This window comes from Mastigoproctus giganteus, chromosome 10, assembly GCF_048544385.1.
Source record: "Mastigoproctus giganteus isolate SK-2022 chromosome 10, ASM4854438v1, whole genome shotgun sequence".
Classification (NCBI taxonomy): Eukaryota; Metazoa; Arthropoda; class Arachnida; order Uropygi; family Thelyphonidae; genus Mastigoproctus; species Mastigoproctus giganteus.
This window is the reverse complement of record NC_143584.1, coordinates 165907341-165931766: the sequence shown is the minus strand read 5'-3', so window position 1 is coordinate 165931766 and position 24426 is coordinate 165907341. Positions and strand designations below refer to the sequence as shown.

General features: G+C 37.9%; 1 protein-coding gene across 1 annotated transcript in view; it reads right to left on the bottom strand.

Moving 5' to 3' along the window:
* LOC150079454 (adenylate cyclase type 1-like) overlaps positions 1-24426 on the bottom strand; it is a 317266-nt gene that overhangs the window by 143178 nt on the left and 149662 nt on the right. Inside the window, exons 5-10 of the mRNA XM_090383372.1 lie at positions 19543-19670; positions 16617-16775; positions 15981-16125; positions 15508-15702; positions 11733-11773; positions 11375-11516 (exon numbers count right to left, since the gene is read on the bottom strand). Of these exons, the coding sequence (XP_090239498.1) occupies positions 11375-11516; positions 11733-11773; positions 15508-15702; positions 15981-16125; positions 16617-16775; positions 19543-19670 (810 nt within the window). The remainder of the gene's footprint in view (positions 1-11374; positions 11517-11732; positions 11774-15507; positions 15703-15980; positions 16126-16616; positions 16776-19542; positions 19671-24426) is intronic.

Sequence of the window (24426 nt, the reverse complement as noted above, 5' to 3'; positions counted from 1 at the left end):
CTCTAAGATACATGAAAAAAAAAAATCTAGAAACTGATTTTTATATAATAAATATTAAAATGTGCACCGATTGGGTGGGGTTTCATACTGTTTTCTGTTCCCGAAATCGCCAAATTCTTAGACCAGGCTTTAAAGCACTCATACAGGATGATTACAATTTGGGAATCCCCCTGTATGGGCGCCAATGCGAGAAAAGTACACTGATCAAGAGAAAAGGCAATCGTAAATTCCCCTCAAGATGACCATCGTCGATGTAATCTTTTTTTGAAAAATACCCGAGCCTCCAATGACATCTGAAGAAGTGCGTCAGCATGGCTGGTGTTGAAGAACCTCTACCACATAATTTGCTGTTGAGCATTAATCTAAGCCCTCCCCCGGAAACATGCTACTACAATTGTTGTCGTGAGATATTAACGACACAAGGGCAACTAATGACAAAATGTGCCTCTATGATTCATCATTTGCAAAGCTTAATCTGTACATCAGAGAAAATGATATTCAGGAATTCGCTGAATGTGTGGGGGGGTTTGTTGGGTGGATGATTATTCTGGGGGATAATACTTTTTCTTTTATTTATTTATTATTTATTTATTTATTTCTTTTATAATAAATCTCGTTATCCTTCCAGACCCACCTCTTTTAATTTTGTATTTCTCAATTAAATTTCCCCCTTAATTTACCTCCCCTCCACGTTAACACCTGACTTGTATACTGCACAGAAGATCACAGATTCTGGGGGAATAATAGTTCGTGTATGTCTCCTCTGGACTGGCTGAGTGTTCAGAATGACTCAATACTACACATGATAAACATATACAAATTTGTTTATTTCACAGTATATACATAAAAGAATGGTATCATACAACATCAATTGGTATAATGTTAATTACTGGCATTATATGTGTGTTAAGATGTAAAATTAATAGCAAATGATATAATATGTCTCTTCGTGTCTTTCTGCTTTTTCTCCTTCTGGTTTAGGTTACATCTCATAACATTATTTTTTTTTTTTAACAGTTAAACTTCCCAACTGGAATTACCTCAGTGGGCTTAACACCTCTATGGATAGTGTCCTAGATTTATAAATCCCCGCTGTAATCTTTCATTAATTTATCCCTTCCAAAATAATTCAATCTTAATATCTTGTAACGTTTCTAGTACATAGAACACCTTTACATCTTAACTTAGAACATACCAGTCTCAAGTACATGTATCTAAATCTTCCTTGCTTTAACTTATCCTTGAGATGAAGTACATACATCTATGAACCCTTTTCTTCCCTTTATACTAATTAATACCAAATCTACTATCAACTAAATAAACATTTTTCTAAAGTCCTTCTCTTCAAATCTACTATCAACTAAATAAACATTTTTCTAAAGTCCTTCTCTTCAAATCTAGCTTAAAATTATTATCTCGTACTTACATATTAACTTAGGGAATCACTCCTTACACTACCTTTTCTCAGTTCAGGGGCGACTCATCATCAACAGCATAGGGCATCATCAGGCTCCAACTGGAATTATTCATCTGCAAAGTACTGCTGTTCATCTACAGGGATTCTCCTACGTTCAGGAACTCGCTCTTCTTTACATACGGCTATTAAATAAGTTGCTCCGGCCTGCTTTTTGGGCGTCTGATCAGTTCGACGAAACTGGGAAGCATAATAGAATTATCGGGACTCTTCTTACTGCTTTATTAAGAAGCCTGGCTATGTAGCTCTTCCTTATCTTTCATTACCGAGGCTTTTCGATCCTTTTCTTTTTTCAGCTCCAGCATAGGTGTTTCCATCTTTCAACGGTTATCTCCTTCCTATTCCAAAAACTCTTAAACAGCATCTCCCACAACTCATTACTCTGTCCGCTACTTTCTGGCGATTCTCCCGGCACTTCTCGGGATTTCTTTCCAGCCGCACATCACTCAGGCATCTCCACGGGAACTCTCCAAACTTCCACACTGCCAAAAACTCACCACTCTCCCACAAAAAACTTCTCACTTCCCTCTTGCATCTGCCTTTTGTTTCAGCCGCTCATTCTATTTTAATCCAATCGTCGTTCGTTCTCCATCATCTCATTATTCTCATTCGCTCTCTCCCACTTCTTCCGTTTTTTCTTGGCCCTCCCTCTACTGGGGTAACTTCCTGTTTACGAAATTTTCATCAACTTCGATGAACTACAGGGCGTCTAGAAATTTCTAGATATTTCCTTGTGATCATTCCCGATTCACTTACCGCTATTAGTCCACTCTGTTTCTTCTCTACCGCTCCTTGAAATTAGTAAGTGCTCAAGGAGTCGGTCTGTTTCAAATAGCGGCAGCCATTTCTACATAGTGTATATCGCATCCAGGGTTTTCTTCACCCTCCTAGTTCTTAAAATCTTCCTCACCACAAGGGGGAATCGGTTCCCTTGTTCTTTCTTCCAAAGAGCTGCTCACTTTCTGTTTATGCGACCATGAACTGGCCTTGCGGTGCTCCCTTTGTACTAGTGTTCCAGTGCTCCCATTGTCTTGTGTACCGTCCTGCTACCTCCCGTTGTTACGTTAATCCTCCCCTACTTGACTGTATGGTACGGAGCGATCGCAATCTAAGCTTAAAATCATCCTATGTAAATAATATTATTTACTATATACATCTTTTTTTTCTTGTTATGTTATAATATTTATAACATAACATTCGCTAGGATAAGTGTAAGAATTTTGTTCTTACAAATGAACAGGAACAAGCTAATCGACATTCACTTATCTCCGAGAATGTGTTCTATTGTTGGTTCTGTAAATTGGAAAATGTTTTAAGGTGCAAGAGCTTTCATTTGAAAAGAGTGGTCAGTCAATTAAAATATGTTTAACACTGAGCTATGTTTTACATAAAGCGCACTGAGGATGGGTTTCTCCCATGGACAAATGGAGGTGGATAAGATGTACACGGCCAATACGCAATCGTGCTAAAATAACTTTCTCTCGTCGATTTCGTCAGGAACTTGATATTTGCTGTTCATTTTATTTGGCCGAGAGTTTATTTATTTCTGCACTTTATCTGTGTCTATTCGAGTTTGCAGGTCTTTCGGATGTGTTCAGAGAGATGCTGGAAACGAACTGGTCTGTTTAGCTGCAGTATCTACTTGTTCATTTCTTTGGATACCACAGTGACCTGGTATCCACCGAAAAGTTATTCCCATTTTGGGTTCTTGGAAGCAGTGAAGTTGAGGCCGGATATTTTTCAGTACTGGATGAGGAACATGGAGATTTTTTTTTTTAACTGATACTACACAAAGGAAGTCTCTATGGATTACTGCAAGCCATAAGAGAGATTTTCACCAAAGCTAAGTAGATTGCACATAGCTCAGCTGTAAATATACTGCATTCAAGAGGTAGTGACCACCATGAAGGAGGGAAAATCAGCTTCTGCTCCCACATGATTGTCGGATTTGCCACCATCTGTGTATATTTTATATTTATGAAGCATGCGCAGTATGCGGTTGTTGGAAGTTATGATACGTTAGAGCATTCCTATCCCACTGGGTAAAGGATAGATCACAGCGAGGGACCAAACTCTTCCATGGTAGATCAGAGGTATCGGTATCCTGGTGAATGTTACTTAGATTGAAATTCCACTTGTGCAAGAGTTCTTTAAATCGATGATGAGCTGCAGGTCGCGGTTCACTAAATTTCGTTCACAAAAAGAAAATCATTGGGGATCATAGAGATATTTCCAACTAGGATGTGTGGGTAGACTGAATTTTAGCTACCTATATACATAGAGGGGTTTGCCTCCTGAGAAATAGTGGGGGTTCTTTCTTTTGCCACTACAGTTTCTTATCAGTGTCCATTGAGTTACAGTTGGAGTTCGTAACTTCTATTATTAGATTTCGTATTTATCTTGCATACTTGCAACGAAGAAGGATTATAAAGTATGGGAACGCTTACGTAATCCTGCACCGCCGGCTGAGGAAAATATAGTTATTCCCGCTTCCCATATAATATATTGAAACTTCTTACTTAATTCTGAATACTACGTTCGAATACTCGTATGGATTATGTAAACGTGCATACGAGTAGCCTACAGATAACGAGATCCATCGACTATTCTGTTCACCCAACTACTTCCTCTTCGATAAAATGAAGTGTATAATTCACCGAAGCGCAGAAAACTCCCTTCTGAGGATGTCTTTTCTCATTGAATCTTGCAAAGGAGAAAGAGGAGGGTTCAAAGGCGATGCATTAAGTCTTAACCAATCCAGTAAAAGTGGCAATTCTTCTGTAAATAGTGCATCTTCTCGCAACCGCCACAGGGGATTCTTAGAGGCTGATACGATCACATACACTTCACCGGCATCTTTGATCTTGACGACGAAAACCACTTAGGTTTGTTAAGGTTTTTCCATGAATTTCACTCCTTATCTCTATCTCTCAATCTTTCTGCCCGGTTCTTTCTTACTTCCTTCGTGTTTGTGCTATCAGGCTACCCCTACATTCAATTATCCACGCTTTGCTTATCGATCAAGTATCGCGGCTTATTGCGTGTAACAAACACCCCCAGTCTCTCCCCCACCCCCTCTGATATGTCCGCGGGAAATAAGCAGCAAAAGATATTAAATCTCTGGGGGAAACAAGTTGCTTTTATTTAGAGAGGCTAATGAATTTCGTGCGATAGATGATGCAGAAGAAACTACCCCCGGAACAAAAAATGATGCAGGAAAGAGATGAGAGTTGCTTTTGTGGAAGAGGGCGAAGGGAAATTCGGGTTTTGTTTACGATGAAAAGTAATTACGTTAAGATTTCGACACACTTGTGATGCTTGAAAAGAAAAGAGTCTAATGAGGAATACAAGTAGATATAAACTTCAGAACTTGACACAATGTGGAGTTTATTTAGAGGATCACATTAATGAAGTAAACGGCACTAGAACTCTATCAGAAAAGTCCTTTCAATCTTCTCAAGCAATAGATTTTCTGTTTACATTCCGAGATGGCGAAGTAGGATAAGAGGAGTTCAGAACATAGAGAGAATAAGAACATCACTTTATTTAGCAGTCACGTGACTTGAACCAAGGTCAACTCAAACATGTGTACTTATGAACCCTCGCGTGACTCCGGTGCTCCTCTTTATGTCCAAAAATTTACGCCTCACAATAACAGAATTTCTCTTCTTCCCCCCCCACCCCGAAAACTAATCTGAAGATGCTCAAAACATTTGGAATGAGGTGTTTGGTTTGGATTTTATTGGGGCATTCGCAACAAAGGTTTGTGAAACGGTATCACAATTTTCACACATAGAGAAGTCATCTGCCCTGAGCAGGAATGAATATGTAAGGTGACTAGGTCCTATGCGGAGGCGAGCAAGAACAATTTCCTCTCTATGATTCCTACGCAGACTGCGCTGCCACAGTTTGATTACAGGTTTTATCTGATACAGTTTGTTCGTGACCTGCCCATACCAAGGTTGTTGCCACTGGAAGAATAATCAGGAGTGTACCCTATGCCTGTAGTCTGTATAGGGGACTAACAGGCTTCGACTGTTCTGGGATTGTGGTGATCCCAGATGACTATGACTTCGAGCCATCAGTGAAAAAAAATAAATAATTAATAATAATAAGAGAAAAGGAAATAGACAATCTATGTAGGGAAATAAATTATTGGTATAAGTTACCATGTAGGTAACTTATTCCAGTAATTTATAACTCGCTGGCTAAAATAAAACTTCTTACAATCCAGTCTAAACATCTCCCCCCCCCGTAACTTGAAATTATGGCCCCATGTTTTAGAATCATTTATAATCTTGAAAATTTCGTCCTCATTCATTTTACTTATGCCTCTCAGGGCCTTAAACACCTCAATCAAGTCTCCCCTAAGGTGCCTCTAAGAGTTGTTCGTAGACAGAAGATAAGAGTAGTGGTTTTACTCGGGCTTTTAATGGAGAGGTTGCCTGACGACATTCGAGCATGCCAGGATGGAAATAGTTTCCTCGATGATGGGCAACTTTGTCTACCATGATGTTAAGTTCTGAGCAGCTCTTGAACACGAATACCAAAGGGATGGTTAGCAGTCTGGCGGGTGTTATAGAGATTTACCCATCGTGGCTCAATAATGGGTGTTCGCGTGGGTTGGTCTGGCAGGGATTTCAGCTTAAAAGTATACTGTATAGACAACTGTTTCCGACGAAGCAATAACGATGGTTCATTTGCTTCTACATAGAGGCCTTGGACAGGAGATGTTCGAAATGCTCCACTATAGGGACAGCATATACAAGAATCGGCAAGGCAGTAGGAATAAATGAATGTCTAATAAACACTGCATTATCGAACGCATAAGTGTACGTTCTCTTGATGAATTCAAGAACCTTATACGTTTTCTTAAAAGTTTCCAAAATATGAGGAATGAAAGAGGCGTTGGAGGAAAACAACACTCCTAAGACCTTATGATGGAATGATTATTAATTTCGTAAGGATGAAAAATCTTTTTCTTACTAGTGTCCGCATAGGTTTGCCCACAGTACATTTTGATACGTTGGTAGTTAGATTATTGACGCAAGACAACTGAAAGTCTGTTGAGTGTCTGGTTGAGCAGGGCAACATAGACCAGAGGAAAGTCTTGACCCTGTCCAGGACCAAAGGGAAGGAGACCTATTAGAGTGCAGTTGACCCTAGCAGTAAAAACGACCCCACCGATTGATCCCAGTCGGGCAGGTCTGTGACCTCCCGTCTTGTCGAAGCAGGGGTCAAAGTGGTGTATTAGGGCTGGGTCCCCTCCCTCACCAGATTCCTCTATCCGAAATTCCATCGGTCGTGGAGCACGGATGTACACGCCGGATTCCAATGATGCAACCCTGAAAATAAGGGTTAAAAACTTAAGTCATCGAAGGGAATTGAATGGAATCCAGATTCCTCTACTTCAAATATTAATGAAGATTTCCCTTTACGATAAACTGTTCCAGAAATCAACTATCCAAATTACATCCTTCGCTTTTTGAATTTATAAAATAATAATCACCTTTAAATACGTCGCGCGAATCTATTAAAACGAATCTCTTTTTCTGTTTTTTTTTTGAAATTACCAACATTAATAGTACAGCGCCATCTGGAAGAATTTTTAATACTACAAAAAATGGTCCAATAAACTCTAAAAAAAAGCAGTTTGGTTTGAAGGAATTAAAAATGATCGCTGCTCATAAAAATGCAACTGTAATTTAATCCTATCAAGATACTCTTGAAGAGATTTTAAGATTTCTTTCTAAAGCAAAAATGTATATATTCGTTAAGAAATTGGCTACTCAGACACAAATGAAAGTTAAAAAAAAAAAAAAAAAAAAAAAAGGAAATTCTTCTTTTCTTAATTTTTTTTGTTTGCCTTTCCTTATCTTCATTACGAAGTAAAAGAAACGACTGTTTACAGCACTTTTCTCTTCACTCTTTCCCGTTGGTACGTGCTTTGTTTTCATCCAGAGGAAAAAAAAAAAAAAATACACCAAATAAATGGTATAACAATTTACATAATCCACTTTAAACTAAGTCCCGAGATGCTCGTTTACTCGTGCAAACACACGATCCCCAAGGAGTTTTTGATACAAGAAGAGTTGCGTCGTCAGGAAAAGTCCATTAATTTAATGAGCGCCACGTGCAAACGGACCGAAAAGAAAGAGTTAGAACTTAATGACAACTACAAGTTGAGAAAACATCTTTTTGTAAGGCGATCCTTTTCATGATCTGTTCTTTACGACCGCTTCTCCGGGCGCCACGTAATCCGGTATCCCCTCCATTGTGTTAAATAAAAGCAGAGGACGCTGGAATAAAGCGAAAGAGGGGGAAAAAAAGGAGAAATTTATTGGGTGGTTCTGTAAATTACACGAAACCGATAGTGATATCATCGTGGAGAGTGGTTTTAAGAGACCACCCACAGCCTTTCCGATGCCGACCATCTTACTAACCCGAATCAGATTTCCCGGTGCCGTTTCTTACGTCATCCTTCTTATTTGCTCGAGATTTACCCGCAATTTACGCAAAAGTAAACCGAAATGTTTTCTAACTGCCGCATTATAACTAACGGTAACGTGCAGATTCACTGCGACAAATATAACACGTTACATTGCGATCGCGCTCGTGAGGCATGATTACCCCCAGCTCTCTTTCTCTCGTTAAGATGTCGTCTGTGAAGTTCTGAAAGGGATTTTAATGAATACTGAGGGGGAGGAGCTGATTTATAACAGACCCGAGTCGTTTCCTTTTTATATGGGCATCCCGATACATTCCACGTGATCATTTATTACCAGTTTTAAGATCCGAAGATAAATCAAAAGTTATAAACAGGATATCTGTCTGAAAAATTCTAAGAATGATTTTTTTTATTACTGTTGATTGTTGTATACGACAAAATTTCAACTGGACCATTTGTCGTTAATAGGAGATAAACTAGACTCGTTTAATGACATATGGACAAGTTTTAACTAGTCCATTCCTGTTTCTTAGAATGGAAGAGGCCAAGTACCGCAATTTATGCCTATCCATCACTTGTAGATGTCAGAGAATGGACGAGCAATGAGAGAAGGTTAAATCTTGTTGCATCCTGCTCAAAGATGCTGTCGTTATGTCACGTTGTTTGTTCGTCTGCCTGGGCAACTACAAGGCGTCACTATACAATATCTGTAGACTGTGCATACTAGATTTATTTATAACAGGCCGACAGCACACTACCAGGCATGCATATTACAATACAAAGTGTATTATAAGTGTGCAATTGAAAACAAAAAAATCGGAAATAAAATTTACAACAAATTAAATATAATATATTTAATAAATATTAATGTAGCTAAAAATAATCATGCCATTAGAGATGGCGGATTTATTCATTATTATTATTTTTTTTTTTTCATCTTTCCTTAAAAGCCAAAAAATCTCGAGCGAATCTAAGAAGCGATAAAAATGTATCTTCAGCCCAATATCGAATTTTCAATAGAGTGTAAAAGCGCAGATTACGTTTAACCGCAAAGTGGCAATATTGAGAATACAGATAGCTGTGAGAAAATAATGTAAATCTATAGCTGTAAAGGAAAAATTGCTCACGGCGAAGTGGTTTGTAAGCAAACATCTGAGGTGATAAACGATGTCTCTATTTCACTTAGAGCTCTTAAAGATTATTATCCGCAAATTGACTCGAATACGGTAATAAATTGCCAACGAGTTAAAGAAAAAAATTTTCCCATAACGAGTAAAGCACTTTTTGGCTGGTAAATGCATTCTTAATGCTTATTACCGAAATATCCCTCCTTTTTTATTTTTTTTGTTCTCAGGACAACCATATTTTTTACACTTTTCTCGGCTCATCCGCTAATAGTATCATAAAATAAACCCATAAAAACTCTCTAGTGTTCATCTTAATAGATTGTCAAATTTGATTCATACAAATTTCACCTGGCGGTATCACGAGAAACTACAATGAACAGTTCGCCCACCACGATAACAATACTTCACCAGCAAATGCGCCCGTGATGTAAAAGTATTGTGCCGCGCGCCAACGACGTATTCAAGCGCGAGTAATGAAAGTTGCAAATTGAATAACGTAATTTGTTATTTTTGGTATCTGCGTAGTACTTTTGATGTCAACGAACACACAATGCGATTTTTTATTGGATAATGCAAAATGTATAGAAGTCTCTGTATCTATTTTACTTCTGGTGAGTGGCGGGGGGCAATACGATATGCCACAAGTTATTTTTAGAGAATTTTCTAAACTGGATTCGTTATGTACAGAGAGCAGACTGTACAGTAAATAAAAAATAAAATAAAAAAGAATAATAATAATTATGTATTCATTTAAAATAAATAAATACATAAAATAAAATATATAGATATAAATAAATAAAATATATAGATATAAATAAATAAATAAAATAAAATATATAGATATAAATAAATAAATAAATAAAATATATAGAAATTAATAAATATAAATTTCAAATAAATAAATATAGTTAGTTTTTGTTTTGTTTTTTTAAAGAAATGTCAAACAAAAAGAAACGCGGTCTCTTACAATACCTGAAAAACTGAAATTAATAGAATAGCTAAATGTCTTGAATTTCACTATAAGTTAATTCATCGGCCTTTATTCTTTTCAATAATAATTATTTGAAACCGTTCTCTGCGACTAAAGTATGAGAGCAGCATTATCAGACATTGAATATTAATAGGATAGGATATTTGATAGGATATTATGATATGGTTACAAAGGAACTGAATGCAAAAAATAATTTTGATATCATATATTTGGATTTCAGGAAAGCTTTTGACACTGTTGCGCATGGAAGACTATTGTACAAATTGGAGCAGAATGGTATTAAGGGTAAGTTGCTACAATGGATAAAAGGATGGTTGAGTGGGAGAAGACAGAGGGTGGTAATTAATGGGTGCTGCTCTTCTTGGACTAATGTTATTAATAAAGTCCCACAGGGTTCGGTGTTAGGTCCACTGTTGTTTTGTATGTTTATCAATGATATTGATGAAGGTATATCAGGCTTAGTGTCGAAATTTGCAGATGATACAAAGATTGGCAGGGTTGTTAATGGCAGCGTGCTACTGCAACAGGATCTAGAAAATTTGGGCAGGTGGGCTAAGAAGTGGCAACTGAAGTTTAACCTTGACAAATGCAAAGTACTGCATATGGGTAGAAGTAACCCCAGAGAAACGTACCAACTGTGTGGTACTACACTTAAGGTGGTAGAAAATGAAAAAGACCTGGGAGTAATTGTGCAGTCAGATATGAAGTTTTCTGAGCAATGCAGAAAGGCTGCCAGGACAGGTCATGAGGTTTTGTCCCTCTGTATAAGGAAATGGTCAGGCCACGCCTTGAGTACTGCATACAGGTCTGGAGGCCTCATTTTAGGAAGGATGTAGATTTACTTGAGCGTGTACAGAGAAGGGCAACAAGATTGGTGAGAGGAATGAAGGGATCCTCTTACCAAGAGAGGCTTAAGTTCTGCAAATTGCAGTGGCTGGAGACTAGGCACCTGCGCGGTGATCTGATTGAGGTGTATAAGGCCTTGATTGGGTTGAGCACGCTGAATTCTGATGGGATTCTTCCACTTGTTCAGAACCTAAGGAGCATAAATTCAAATTGAGGAAAGACAGATGTAGAATAGATGTGCGGAAATTTGCCTTTAGCCAGCGGGTGGTTAATTGCTGGAACAAACTTCCATCTGTCGTTGTGGAAGTTGATAGCTTAAATAAATTTAAGGAGGAACTGGACAGGCATTTGGAGGGAATGGTGTGTGTTTTTTTTTTTTTTTGCTGATGCTGCATAAGCTCATACACTTGCTTTCTTGCATCACATGCCACCACCACTACTACTACTACTATTATTATATAAAACATTTATTCTTGCGTACTTCTTACCTGCCTTTCCTTCTCTTTATCTTTGAAGCATAGCGTGCACGTGTTCACATGCATCTCCTTCTCTTTGTCCACTGTGCGGGACTCGATGGCTTGCGCGAGATGTTTGTTTACCCTATCCACTGGCTGGTAGAAAGCGGAGTGTCTAGAAGATTTAAAATTTTATATTTTCAAATAAGCATTTAAAATTTAAAAACACATACAAGTGTTTTCTAAATAAAGTATTTTGGTTTCACTCTTAATGCATGATTTTGAATATAAAGCTTCAATAAATCGTACCATATTGAATGGTTTAATTTTCGAAAAAAATATTAAAGTTTGTTTTGAAAACTGGTTTTACAAATAAAATGGAATACGTTACCTTTTCTTGAAAGGTTTCCTCAACTTGTCTTTTAATTTACACTAAAAGAAAAAAACAAACAAACAAACATTTAACTTATAAAACTGCTCATTGTTAAAAACTAAAAGAGCAACAATTGGCAATAATGGTGTGTGTGTGTATATATATATATATATATAGTATATAAAACAGGTGAAAAGGTAAAGAAAGGAGAAGAAAAAGGTAAAGAAAGGAAAAGAAAAAGAAAATAGAGAATAGATGTACCTGGACGCGCAAGGCTACAGAACAGGATACAACTATAAAATAAAACATAGAAATAAATAATAAAGGACATAGTAAGATGGGAAAGTTATTAACAACAACGTGCCATGCCTAAAGGAAGATATGAGAAGAAAAGAATGTTAAGATCCTAATGAATTAAGTGGAAAAATTGGCTGAATTGATAAGCCAAATCATATTTACAAAAGCTAGAAAAAAGTGGTAATTAGTGCATATTAAAAAGTAGTAATAAATAGAAATGAAAATAATGAAAATAACAATTGGTACATAGAACGGTTCACTTAATTTAACGGTTCACTTAAAATATACACACTGCGTTGGGGCTACCTCACTCATGTCTATGAAGGTTTCAAAAAATTTTAATTTTAATTTTTATTTTTTTTATTATTATTTTTTTATTTTTATTTTTTAAATTTATTGCTACCTCCATCGGCATGGGTTTGTATAGAAACGCAGTATTTTGGTACATGATCGGGTGTAGTCCCCTGATGAATTACCTGATCTATGTACCAATTGTTATTTTCATTTCTATTTATTACTACTTTTTAATATGCACTAATTACCACTTTTTTCTAGCTTTTGTAAATATGATTTGGCTTATCAATTCAGCCAATTTTTCCACTTAATTCATTAGGATCTTAACATTCTTTTCTTCTCATATCTTCCTTTAGGCATGGCACGTTGTTGTTAATAACTTTCCCATCTTACTATGTCCTTTATTATTTATTTCTATGTTCTATATATATATATATATATATATATATATCGTATATGCATAGGTGGAGGTGAAAATTACACAAAGCGCTAGTGACTAGAAGAGTAAGGATAGCAGAAAAATAAGTACAGTATAGTAGATATGTGAAAGAATGTGAATATCCTAAAAGTTATGATGAATTAAGAAAATTATGGGCTGAATTACAAATCCAATAGGAGATGAGTGAACTATAAATAAAATTATTAATAATAAGGTAAAATACAATACAAATAAAATAAAATAAAAAGTGATAAAGTAAATATTGATACATGGTCAGGTATTTCATCAGGGGGGGCTACACCTGACCATGTATTGCTGACAATTGTCTACCTGGTCGGAATTTTGATCGGAATTCATTTTATCACCGCTTTGTTCAATAATTTTTATTTATCTATGAACTGTTGTTTCTTTTTGTATATCTTATGACTTTATTAAGGTAAAGTTCCATTATTCCAACCACATTTTTTTTTAACGCTAATCGTATATATCTCCATGCATTTATTTGTTCAAAATACAATAGAGCTCACCATTTTCCATTTCTTCACAGCTCTCTACTAAGTCCGCTATGCTGCTATAAATTGCTTCATCACGTAGCTATGTTACTAATGTGGTGAAAGTGTGTTTAGGGTCAAACGGCACCAGGGATTTCCCCCATCTCCACACAGTTTACATTGTGGTGAACCAGTTGACTGGAAAAGCCAGAGATTTAAAAGTTTGTGGGAATTGTATCTGTGTGGTGTCGTGTATCGTTGTTCATCTGGTCATTTAGCCGCTGGACACCTGCTGAGGCAGACCAGGAACTCACTTGACTTAAGTTACTCTGGCAGGTCCTGCCGCTTAATTTCCTGAGATTTCGGCGGCTAGGACCTAGGAAAAAAAAAAATAAAAAAAAAATAGATATATCCATGCAGTTGTAATTACTTTGAATGTTTGCATACAGCGCATAGCGTCCATGCATTCATACAGCAGGAGTAGGGCAATGCGTGTGATAGATAGGCCGAGACTGGAGGAAAATTATTTTGGATTTGATTAATTTAGGATGTAAGGCGTTTGCGTCGTGTATAGGTAGAGTGGGGGAGGAGAGGCAGAAGGCTGGGGGCAAAGTTAGAAGTATGAGGGCAACAGATTAGATGTCCCCAGGTGGTCGGTGAGGGATGGACATGCCTCACCGAGTTTCCTTCCCATTTTCTCCAATCAATTAGAGGCAAATTGAAATCACTCATAATAAGACATTGACGCTTACTCGCCCATTCCATTTGCATGTAGAGGCTTTCGTCATAATCTTCACAATCGCCTGGTCTGTAGATTAGATTAGTAGTCTGTAGACTGCTCCTATTCGCATTATACCTTTGTTTCCAACTATCTCACACCATACAGACTCTATACTAGCATGTGAAATGTCTGAATCCGGGAAGGCTATCGTCGCACTCAGGCTGCTTCTGATAAGAAGCATTACCCCACCACCCCTTCTATCTACTCTATCCTTCCTAAATACATTACACAAGCCGTACTGAAACTCATCATCCCCAATTTCCGGGTGGCACCACGTCTCTGTAAGCCCTATTATGTCCGCGTTACTTGTTTTAACCAGCAGTTCGAATTCGCTCATTTTATTGACGACACTTCTAACGTTACTGTATAAACAATTAAGATTTACTGTTCTTGTATATTTAACAACCCTAACACAACCCTTGAAGTTTTTTAGGCTCTCTTCCCTGATATTAACTACCCGCTCACGTGAAACGTCTTTGCCCCCAGAACATCTAGATAATACGTCCAGTTGGGGTAACAGATAAGAACTCTTAAGGTATGTGCAAGAGTTACATTGACCAATATTATCAGATAAACGCGTGTCAGTATTACCCACATCCCCACTAACTAGCAGTTTCCCTGAACCTTTAAGGTATCCTCAATAATACTGGCAAAAACTTTTGCACCACCTTTGTTTAAGTGTATCCCGTCTCTACAAAACAAATTCCTTCTACCTACAAGTGTGGGCCATGCTGACAGAAATTTACCCCCAAAAGCCTTGCAGAGGGTTTCAAGTCTTGAGTTAATCCACAAGGCTTTTAACCTATAATCCCTCCTATCGTGTCTGGGCAGAAATGCAGACACATAGACATTGTGTCCTACCTCGCGGCATTTCCTCAGCATGGTCCTGTATTTTTCCAACAAATCGTCAGATCGTGTACGTTTAAATCCTGTACAAAATCTACATATTTTTATAAAAAACACCTTTTCCCATTCTGAAGACACTTAACTATATTTTATTCTAACGTGATCTTTATTTTTACCTTAATGATTGACACTGCGTTGGGACTACCTTGTCCAAACTCTATAGGAATGTGCTAATTACATTTTTTTTTTGTTGCTTTTTGGCCTTTCACTTTTCTTCTACTACACTTCTTTTTCTACTTTCCTCACCCTTCTAGTTACTGGCACACTTTGTGTAACTTTCACATCCATTTATGCATTCTTTATTCAATATATTAATACAAACTTATATATACTTTTGCATCCTTTAATGCTGCTTTGCGCTTTTAGGTGCATCTGCCATACCTGACTTATTAATTTTTCATCAACCGAAACCTTTTTTCATCCACTGAAACTTTTATTTTAAAATTACATTTAATATATATATATATATATATATATATGTGTGTGTATTATTTAGAGACATAGATATCAATAAGCTCAAATTGAAAATTAAAATCGAAAATATTTCTGTAGCAGGTGATATAACCCCTACTTTCATTCACTTACGTTTTTGGCCGCCTGGCGGTCATTTGTGCAAGTTGATGAGGTAGTGGAAGTCGCGATGCTGGAGAAAGGGAGATCCATACTGTATTTGATGGAATGAAGAAGCTGCAGAACAACGTTCGACATGTTTTTAAAAGAGAGCTTACAACGCGCGGTACCTGCCAGATGGCGCACCTGGAGCGTATTGAAAAGCAGCGTCTATAAATGTAAAAATAAAATGTTAAAATAATAAGATAGGGCTTAGTTGAATAGCGAAATATATTCAAACATTTGCTTATTTATTTAAATATATCGAAACTATTATATCTTTTTTCTTTAAGCATGATATAACTCACAAAAAAAAAAAAAAAAAAGTGTCCTCTTGACATGAAGCAGTAAACCGGACACTTCATCAAGTAATCTTTCGTGTCGTGTGTAAATATAGTGACAGCTTATAAAAGAGCGTTATGAAAAAAAAAAAAGGAAAAAAAAATTACCTTTCTTCTTTGAGCAGGAGGAAGAATAAAATAAGTCATGACATTCTGTTCTCTAAGATATTGGTTCCTTTCCACTCCATTAGCTGGCTGAACCTCGTATTCCCCGTGCAGACAGTCTAGGGTTGCCTGGGTGATGTGAACACGTCTGTAACAGACAAAGAAAATTATTACAGTCCAATAACTTTCTTTCAAGAAAAATGGTCTCAGATCGTGCACTAGGCAAGCGTGTTAAGAGCGGTCACAAAGGGATGTGCTTTGTGTTCGTCTCAAAATAATCCGAAAGGAAATTAAACTTATTTTTATCTTCAATGTCCTAATTGCTACATTAAATTAGCTGAAATACGCGCCAAATCGTGCTCGGTAGATCACTGACAGTTACCTTTTAAAGCGTGAATGACATTCGCTAACAATGCTAAACACACACACACGTTGCACGAGACTTCATATTGTTGGCCACGAGCGTCAGTCTTCGCATTAAGTGCACGCGTGGCTGTGACGCTGAATAATTCATTATTGGCGAAACGTACGTCACAATGAGATTTATTTACAGCGAATATCGACTGCTAGAATAAAATTGCGTTATATGAGAGCTACTCGATGTTTGAGAGGGGCATACTGTAGGCCCGATATACTCACCCCGATTCGCCGCACGCTTCCATGTAGCTGGCCAAGATGACATCGTTACTCCAGACATCATACTGCCACTTCCGCAGCCCAAGAACGCCACAGAGGACCCGGCCTGTATGTATTCCGACTCTCATGTTCAGCTGGACATCTGTGGCTTCTACCACTGACCTGTCATTGTCGGGAAAAGAAGAATATCAAAGTTAATTATACATTCGTTCGTTTATTGTGGATAAGATTACAATACAAGACAATTAATTTTCATCGACTAATGATCGTATTCAATTGGCTATTAATACAGTTTAGTCGACTTGCTGTCGCCTTCTTCGAGTCCAATAATTAGCCAGAAATTAATACGTATACCAATTAATCATTCGTTAATCTTTTATTATTATTTTTATTATTATTACTACAAAAGAAAGGTCGCATTTTTATGTATCGATGGCTGGACCAGTGTATGTGTGTGTGTGCAATGGACGTATCATTAATTTCATGGTAGCAACTCCTCGATCATTTTAATGCAATGTATTTATAATCACAACGGAAAAACTGCCACGCGGTGGAGTATATGGCATTAATACAGTTCGGGAAATGCTATTGAGGAACAGACTGCAATAAATTATTCTCCATCGTGACTGGTAGTGCTGTTGTTGTTGTTATTTGGTTTTTTAGGAGCATTAGCAACTAAGGCCATATTGCTCCGTGAACATGCGGTGGTCATTCCTGACCTTTCCGCATCCTTCGTATTTGGTGGTGACGGGCTCGAACCCCGGTCTAATCAAGAAGCGTGTGCTACTCACTGCTGCTCCTTCCCACCTGGCTACGGAGGCGCCACTGGTAGTGCAACTAATATAAAATACGCGGGGATATTCTGAAGGGAAAATAGATGGAACACCGTACAGCTGTTCCGCTCACACACCGCAGCTCTTTATTTATCACGCGCAGAATATTCCATCATTTAAATCCCACGAAACAAAAATTAGGACGGTCGTCACGTACGTTCAAAACAAATGTGTGCCAATTGCAGCGCACTCCGATGCCCAATAAATGTACAAATACAGAGATTATCAACATACTGAGCTAAGCAGCTCGGCTTCCCGTGCTGTAGTTTAACCCTACAGTCTTGAACAGCCATTCCTGCTAGAATTAAAACCCTTAAAATTTTCATGAATATTTTGTATTTTGGCTATATTCTAGGATTCTAGACGAGAGAGAGAGAGAGAGAGAGAGAGAGAGAGAGAGAGAGAGAGAGAGAGAGAGAGAGAGAGGGGAAGAATAGACACACAGAGAGAGGGAGAATAGACAGAGAGAGAGAGAGAAAATAGACAGAGAGAGAGAGAAAGAAAATAGAGAGAGAGAGGAAAAATAGACAGAGAGAGAGAGAAAGAATAGACAGAGAGAGAGAGAGAGAAGAAAAAAAAGAAGATAGAGGGTGGAAGAAGCGGAAGAACAGAGAGAGAAGGTGAAGGAAAAAGAGAAAGAAAGAAAGAAAGAGAGAGAGAGAGAAAGGAAGAAAAGGAAAAGGAAGAAAAAAGAGAGAGAGGAAGAAGACAGACAGACAGACAGATAGACAGAGAGAGAGAAAGAAAGAAGAAAGACAGAGAGAGAGAAAGGAAGAAGAAAGACAGAGAGAGAGAGAGAGAGAGAGAGAAAGGAAGAAAAAAGAAAGAGAGAGAAAGGACGAAGACCGACAGAGAGAGAGAGGAAGAAGACAGGCAGAGAGAGAGATTGAGAAGAAAGACAGAGAGAGATTGAGACAGAAAGAAAGAAGAAAGACAGAGATTTATTTGGTTTTTTTTTTAAGAGCATTAGCAACTAAGACCATATTGCTCCGGGAATATTTGGTGGTCATTCCCTGACCTTTCCGCATCCTCCGTATTTGGTGGTGACAGGCTCGAACCCCGGTCTAATCAAGAAGCGTGTGCTACGCACTGCTGCTCCTTCCCACCTGGCTACGGAGGCGCCAAGACAGACAGACAGACAGAAAGAGAGAGAGAGAGAGAGAGAGAGAGAGAGAGAGAGAGAGAGAGAGAGAGAGACAGAAAGAAGAAAGACAGAGAGAGAGACAGAAAGAAGAAAGACAGAGAGAGGAAGAAGACAGAGAGAGAGAGAGAGAAGAAAAAAAGGAAGATAAAGAGAGTGGGAGGGGAGGAAGTGGAAGAACAGAGAGAGAGGGGGGAAGAGGAAAGGAAAAAGAAGAGAGAGAGAGATTCATTGGTTCAGTGACACTTGGTAGTTACGGCAACGTAACGGAACATGTGGATATTTAAATTTTTGAAAGACAATGATTGAAGATTTTGCTCGGTGGATGTTCGAGTCACGAACATCCACTGGCCAAATCGGAATTTTTTTCGATCAAAATTGAAAATTTATTGAAAAAGAGGCGAATCGAAGAACTTTCAGGAGGGATGGTGCAGAGCGGATGCATATACATCTGTGTAAGAAAAGATGTCCTCGTAATTGCCCTCGACCCTCAAAAGAATGTTTGATTAAATTCTAAGCGTACGGCAACCTGAGGCCACTTCCGTATAAAGAATGTAATATTTCCCGATGATCCAGAAAGCCCATTAAACGTGCACCGTGGCGTCACACCACTGCGCGATCCATCAATTGTGACGTCATCGCACAATGGTAAGATGAAATGTAGAAGACATTTCATTTTGATCAAGTGCGCGGTAAGGTACCTGACACTGACGAAAGGGAGAGACCGAAACGAGCAAATAATATTTCAGTGACGAGACGTGTGTGGCTATGGAAACGCTTCTTGAGTTTCTACTTGAAGTTGGGAGAGAGAAAAAAAAAAAAAAAGATACTTGTTATGACGTCTTCGATGTCATGCAATTTTTTGGCATACTGTATACAGATCTTATGGCTACAAAAATTTAAACATCTTAAGCAAGATCAAGTGATACAAGTCATTCAAGTATAGAATTCTTACGCAATGGCGTCGATCATGTCCAGTCCCAGTTCTACGCAGCAATGAGCGTGGTCAGGTCGGTGTTCCGGCAGTCCGCTGACACAGTAGTAGCAATCCCCTAGAATCTTAATCCTCAAACAGTGGTTGTCCTTTAAAAAAATCAATAAAAGTTATAAATTAACACCAATTTACGAAGTTTAACCAAATTCCTTATATTTTTATTTCATTTCTTTGAAGATTTCCTTAATACTTAAGATCTTATTGCAGTAACCAAAGTTATAAACTGACCAAACTCAAAACTAAAATTTCTGTTCTTATGCGTCAAAATAAAAATAATTTAATGCCTTTAAATGAAGAAACGTATTTAAAAAATTATACGTTACTTATTATTTGAACATTCTTTCTTTAATTAGGATAAAACTCAAACTTGGTCCTCAACCGTTCTTTTAGTGAGCCAATTTAAGCACGTGAGAAGTTTATAACTTGGCATACGTTTACATTTTAAAAATCATCAAGTACAGCCAAAATTTTCGTCAACAGATAGCAAAGGAAAAACAGCAACTTATTCCGTATTCTTGGCTCTCTGCACTGTATTTCCATATGACTGAGATGTTCGAAAAGTCGAATTAGGCTATTTTAGTGACTTTTACTTGGCTTCTCTGGCGTCCAACATTATGTGGTTATTGGACAAACTCCAATAACGGTAATCTCTTACCGATCAGTTATGGGAAGCACTAGAAAATAGCACTATGGTTATTGTCATTCGGCATTGTCATCATGGTTATTATTCTTGTTTTAAAAAAAAAAAAAAATGTGCTTGTTTATACTCCGGCACGACACTAGGTCAGTGGAGTTTACAATAAATCAATCAATACAAATGTTAATCGTATTTAGTAGTCACGAGCTTGAACCCCGGTCCACTCAAAGAGCGTGTGCTACTGCACTCCCGCTATTGACCACTCGGCTACGTCAGGCCTATTATTGTCATCCTCAATATTATCATCATGGTTATTATCATTCAGTATTATCATCTGGTTATTATCATTCCATTTTGTTATTATCATTCAGTATTATCATCTGGTTATTATCATCTGGTTATTATCTTGTTATTGATTATTCTCATTCAGTATTATCATTTTGTTATTGATTATTCTCATTCAGTATTATCATTTTGTTATTTATTATTATCATTCAGTATTACAATCATGGTTATTAACATTCAGTATTATCATCATGTTTATTATCATTCAGTATTATCATTTTGTTATTATCATTATCATCTGATTATTATCATTCAGTATTACAATCATGGTTATTAATATTCAGTATTATCACCATGGTTATTAATATTCAGTATTATCACCATGGTTATTCATTATTATCATCGTGTTTATTATCATTCAGTATTATCATAATGATTATTATCATTCGGTATTATCATCATAGTTATTATCATTTTGCTATTATCACCATGATTATTCATTATTGTCATCACGTTTATTATCATTCGGTGTTATCATCATGGTTATGATCATTTTGCTATTACCATTCGGTATTATCACCATGATTATTTATTATCATCATCATGGCTATTACCATTCGGTATTATCACAACGGTTATTCATTATTATCCTCATGGTTATTATCATTCAGTATTATTATCATGGTATTATCATTTTGTTATTATAATATGGCTGAAATAAAACCTTGTAGGCTCTGAAACTAAACCCGCCCCCCTTTTTTTTTACCCACAATTCCCATTGCTGTAGCAGTCTGAGGTTTCTGTTATGTTTGGAAACTAACGTAAATTGCATCCACCTGCTGTCGCGGTGAATTCGGCACAAGTCGGACTAGATACCGAGTTCTGTTACTTTCCCTTAGTTATATAATTAACTAAATCCTAATCTGGTACCGTCACGGTACCGTAATGGACAACACAAAGGGATTTTCTCGCGGTGTTGTGAGCACGCCAGGCTTTCTACGTACAGTATTCATTTATTCAATAGAGCTGTCAGGAGTATACAGAATGCTATTAATTAATTTATCTTATAGAGGGCAGTAGTAGTAGCAGCAAGTTAAACTGTTGTTGAATGTATACAGCATTAATGGGAAAGTGTTCGTGCACGTGGAAAAAAAGCAAATATGGTTGTATTTTTGCGTGCAATTCTCTTGGACGACATCCAATGTCATCTATGTGCTCAAACTTGTCCGCGTAATAAATGCCAATGACAAGGATTTTAATTAAAATGCTTTTTTTAAGGTTTCGTTTTACACAGCAAATGTACGGAGGTCAACGAGGATCGTATCGTATTAAAGCACGCTTCTATTTCATTCACAATTGGTGCGAACGGGTTCTCTAACAAGTAGTAAGCTCCTTAAGTATATTTATTTTGAAATTCGTCAGGAAAACTAATCTTCAACGCAGTGAAAGAATCTCTAGGTCTGAATTGCGTTGCCTCCATTTTCTCTTTGGCAAATTACTCTGTTTCAAGAAACTAAAGGGGTTACTACAAGCTGCCATTTTATGACCAGGACTTTGGAAATGACGTTGAAGTGTGGACCCAAAAATAGACGCAGGAGGGGATTCGAGACAAAAAAAGCTATGACCTGGAATTTCAGAGAAAATCCAAGTAATTTAAAGAGAGGAGAGTCTTGTTTTCTTTCTTTCTTTAAGCCTTACATTTCAAGACGAAGTCATTGTGGCAATGGCTTGAAATTCCTACGCAGCAAGAAACAGCTATACTCAATTCCGTTAAAAAGGGTAGTTCACTATCGAAGTATTAGCAACATCGTAAATCGAAGGGCAACGTGTAACTACAGAATGGACACGGGTAATCGGAATCAATTTCTCATGCGTGTGACTGTGAGCGCGCGACTTTCCAAACATGAGAAGTGGCAGCTTAATGGATAATAGGAAACGTTTTTCGAAAAAACAAAAATAAAAAAGGGAAGTAAAGAAAATTTAAACTTCGGTCCGCTGATCTGGGAAAGGCAGAAAATGTCGGGGATAATTAAGGGGAGGGGTATTAATTAAGGACCGCGGATGACCACTGACTCTTCTAACGCATCCGCTGACTGGAAAGGCGAACTGCATATTTATGGCGCTGCATGCTCGAACTTTCTCTTGACAGCGTCTTAACTACAAATTATCGCCACTGATTCCTAATTAAGGTTCTTCAATTTTAATTGAGCCCGAACTTCTTAATTATGATTATTAGGGGTTCTCCTCCTCGGCTGAACTGACAGCCGAGGAAGGGAAGCCTCGATCACCAAGATGAGAATGTTTTTGTAAATAATTTCAAATCAGTCAACACTGGTTAGCCACGGCAATGAGGTTTTTCTCTGAGATTTTCCGGTTTTTATTTAATTTATTTTTTCCCTTGATAGCAAGATAGTTTGTGGTTAGTAGTATGGAGTCCTTAAACTGAGATCAATTTAGGTCATCAACATATGAAAGGAAAAGTTAAGGAACTAAAATTCTTATTCAAGACTCGTGCTTAAATAAATACTTAATAATTACCCAGCTAATCTTCCCTTGAGCTGCAAAAACTGGTGAAGAAGCGAAGGTGCATCTTCGCTCCTATTTAAGATGGACGTACATGACTGGGACAAATAAAATTCCTCCGGTATACAAATTGTGATTGGTTGTTGTAGCAGACTGTAGCTTTTGGCACACTATCAAATGCACTCGCGCAAAGAGACGTGTTTATAACATCTCTAGGCGCCTCCGTAGCCAGGTGGGAAGGAGCAGCAGTGCGTAGCACACGCTTCTTGATTAGACCGGGGTTCGAGCCCGTCACCACCAAATACGGAGGATGCGGAAAGGTTAAGGAATGACCACCGCATATCCTGGAGCAATATGGCCTTAGTTGCTAATGCTCCTAAAAACCAAAACAACAACAACAACAACAACATTATAACATCTAAACCCCCCGTACCGGTCTGTGTGCGAGTTTTGTATCTGCGTGGGGAATTTCCTGTTGGGAAAGCGGCCCGCTCGCGCCACGTGTCTTCGCCGTTTACTCGTTTGTTCGCACCGTGAGCTATTCGGGGTTCATAAACCATGCCACGCGACCTCCAACATCACCTGTAAATCACCCTAAAGCTGGCTCCGAACGGGTGAAGCGCTTTTAAGGGTACTGACTGACGCGCAAGTTCAAAATAGCCGCGGGAGTACCGTGGTCAGACGGTTAAACCTTGCACGTGCGCCTCGGATATACCGGAAAAGGGAGATTAAAACTACACGCGTTTAAGGGGTCGTTAAAACTGTGCTTTGGGTGAACCAAAGTTGTAAAATTTTACGCGTGTAGATGTACTTCCTCGAAGAAGTTCGTCGGTCTCGATCCTGCATTAAGATTCGGCGAGTCCCTCGACAGCTTCCCCACATGCTTACCTACATGTGTATAAAGCAACATTCTGTTTTGATTCAGCCTACAACTTTGCCAATATGGTCCTTCGCGAAGTTTGCACATAACGTGAAATCCCGCGTGACTTCGCGATATTAGATTTCTACTTGATCGAAATGTTACTTTGGATAAAAGCGTCTTTTTAAAGAAGCTTTAAAACCTTTACCTTTTCAGGGGGTAAAAGGACACACATCATTACGAAAATGAAAATCCCCTCGCCACACAAATAGCACAAAATGTCTTTTAGATCCACTCGCATGCAAAGAAACCGAAGTGAATTGTATTTTCGGGAATGAGGATGACGGATGACTTCCGGTGAACCTCCTTTAACAATGACACGTGCTGATAAATCTTTGATGAGTTTGCCTTCGAGACACTTTAGGAAAAGTGCGTAAGAAACTGTTTACCACAGGAGCAGTGTCCAATCCGTGTACAGCTGGCTTTATTTTATTCTCCTCTTTTTTTCTTTTTTTTTTTTTGCAATGAAATTGATCGGTTG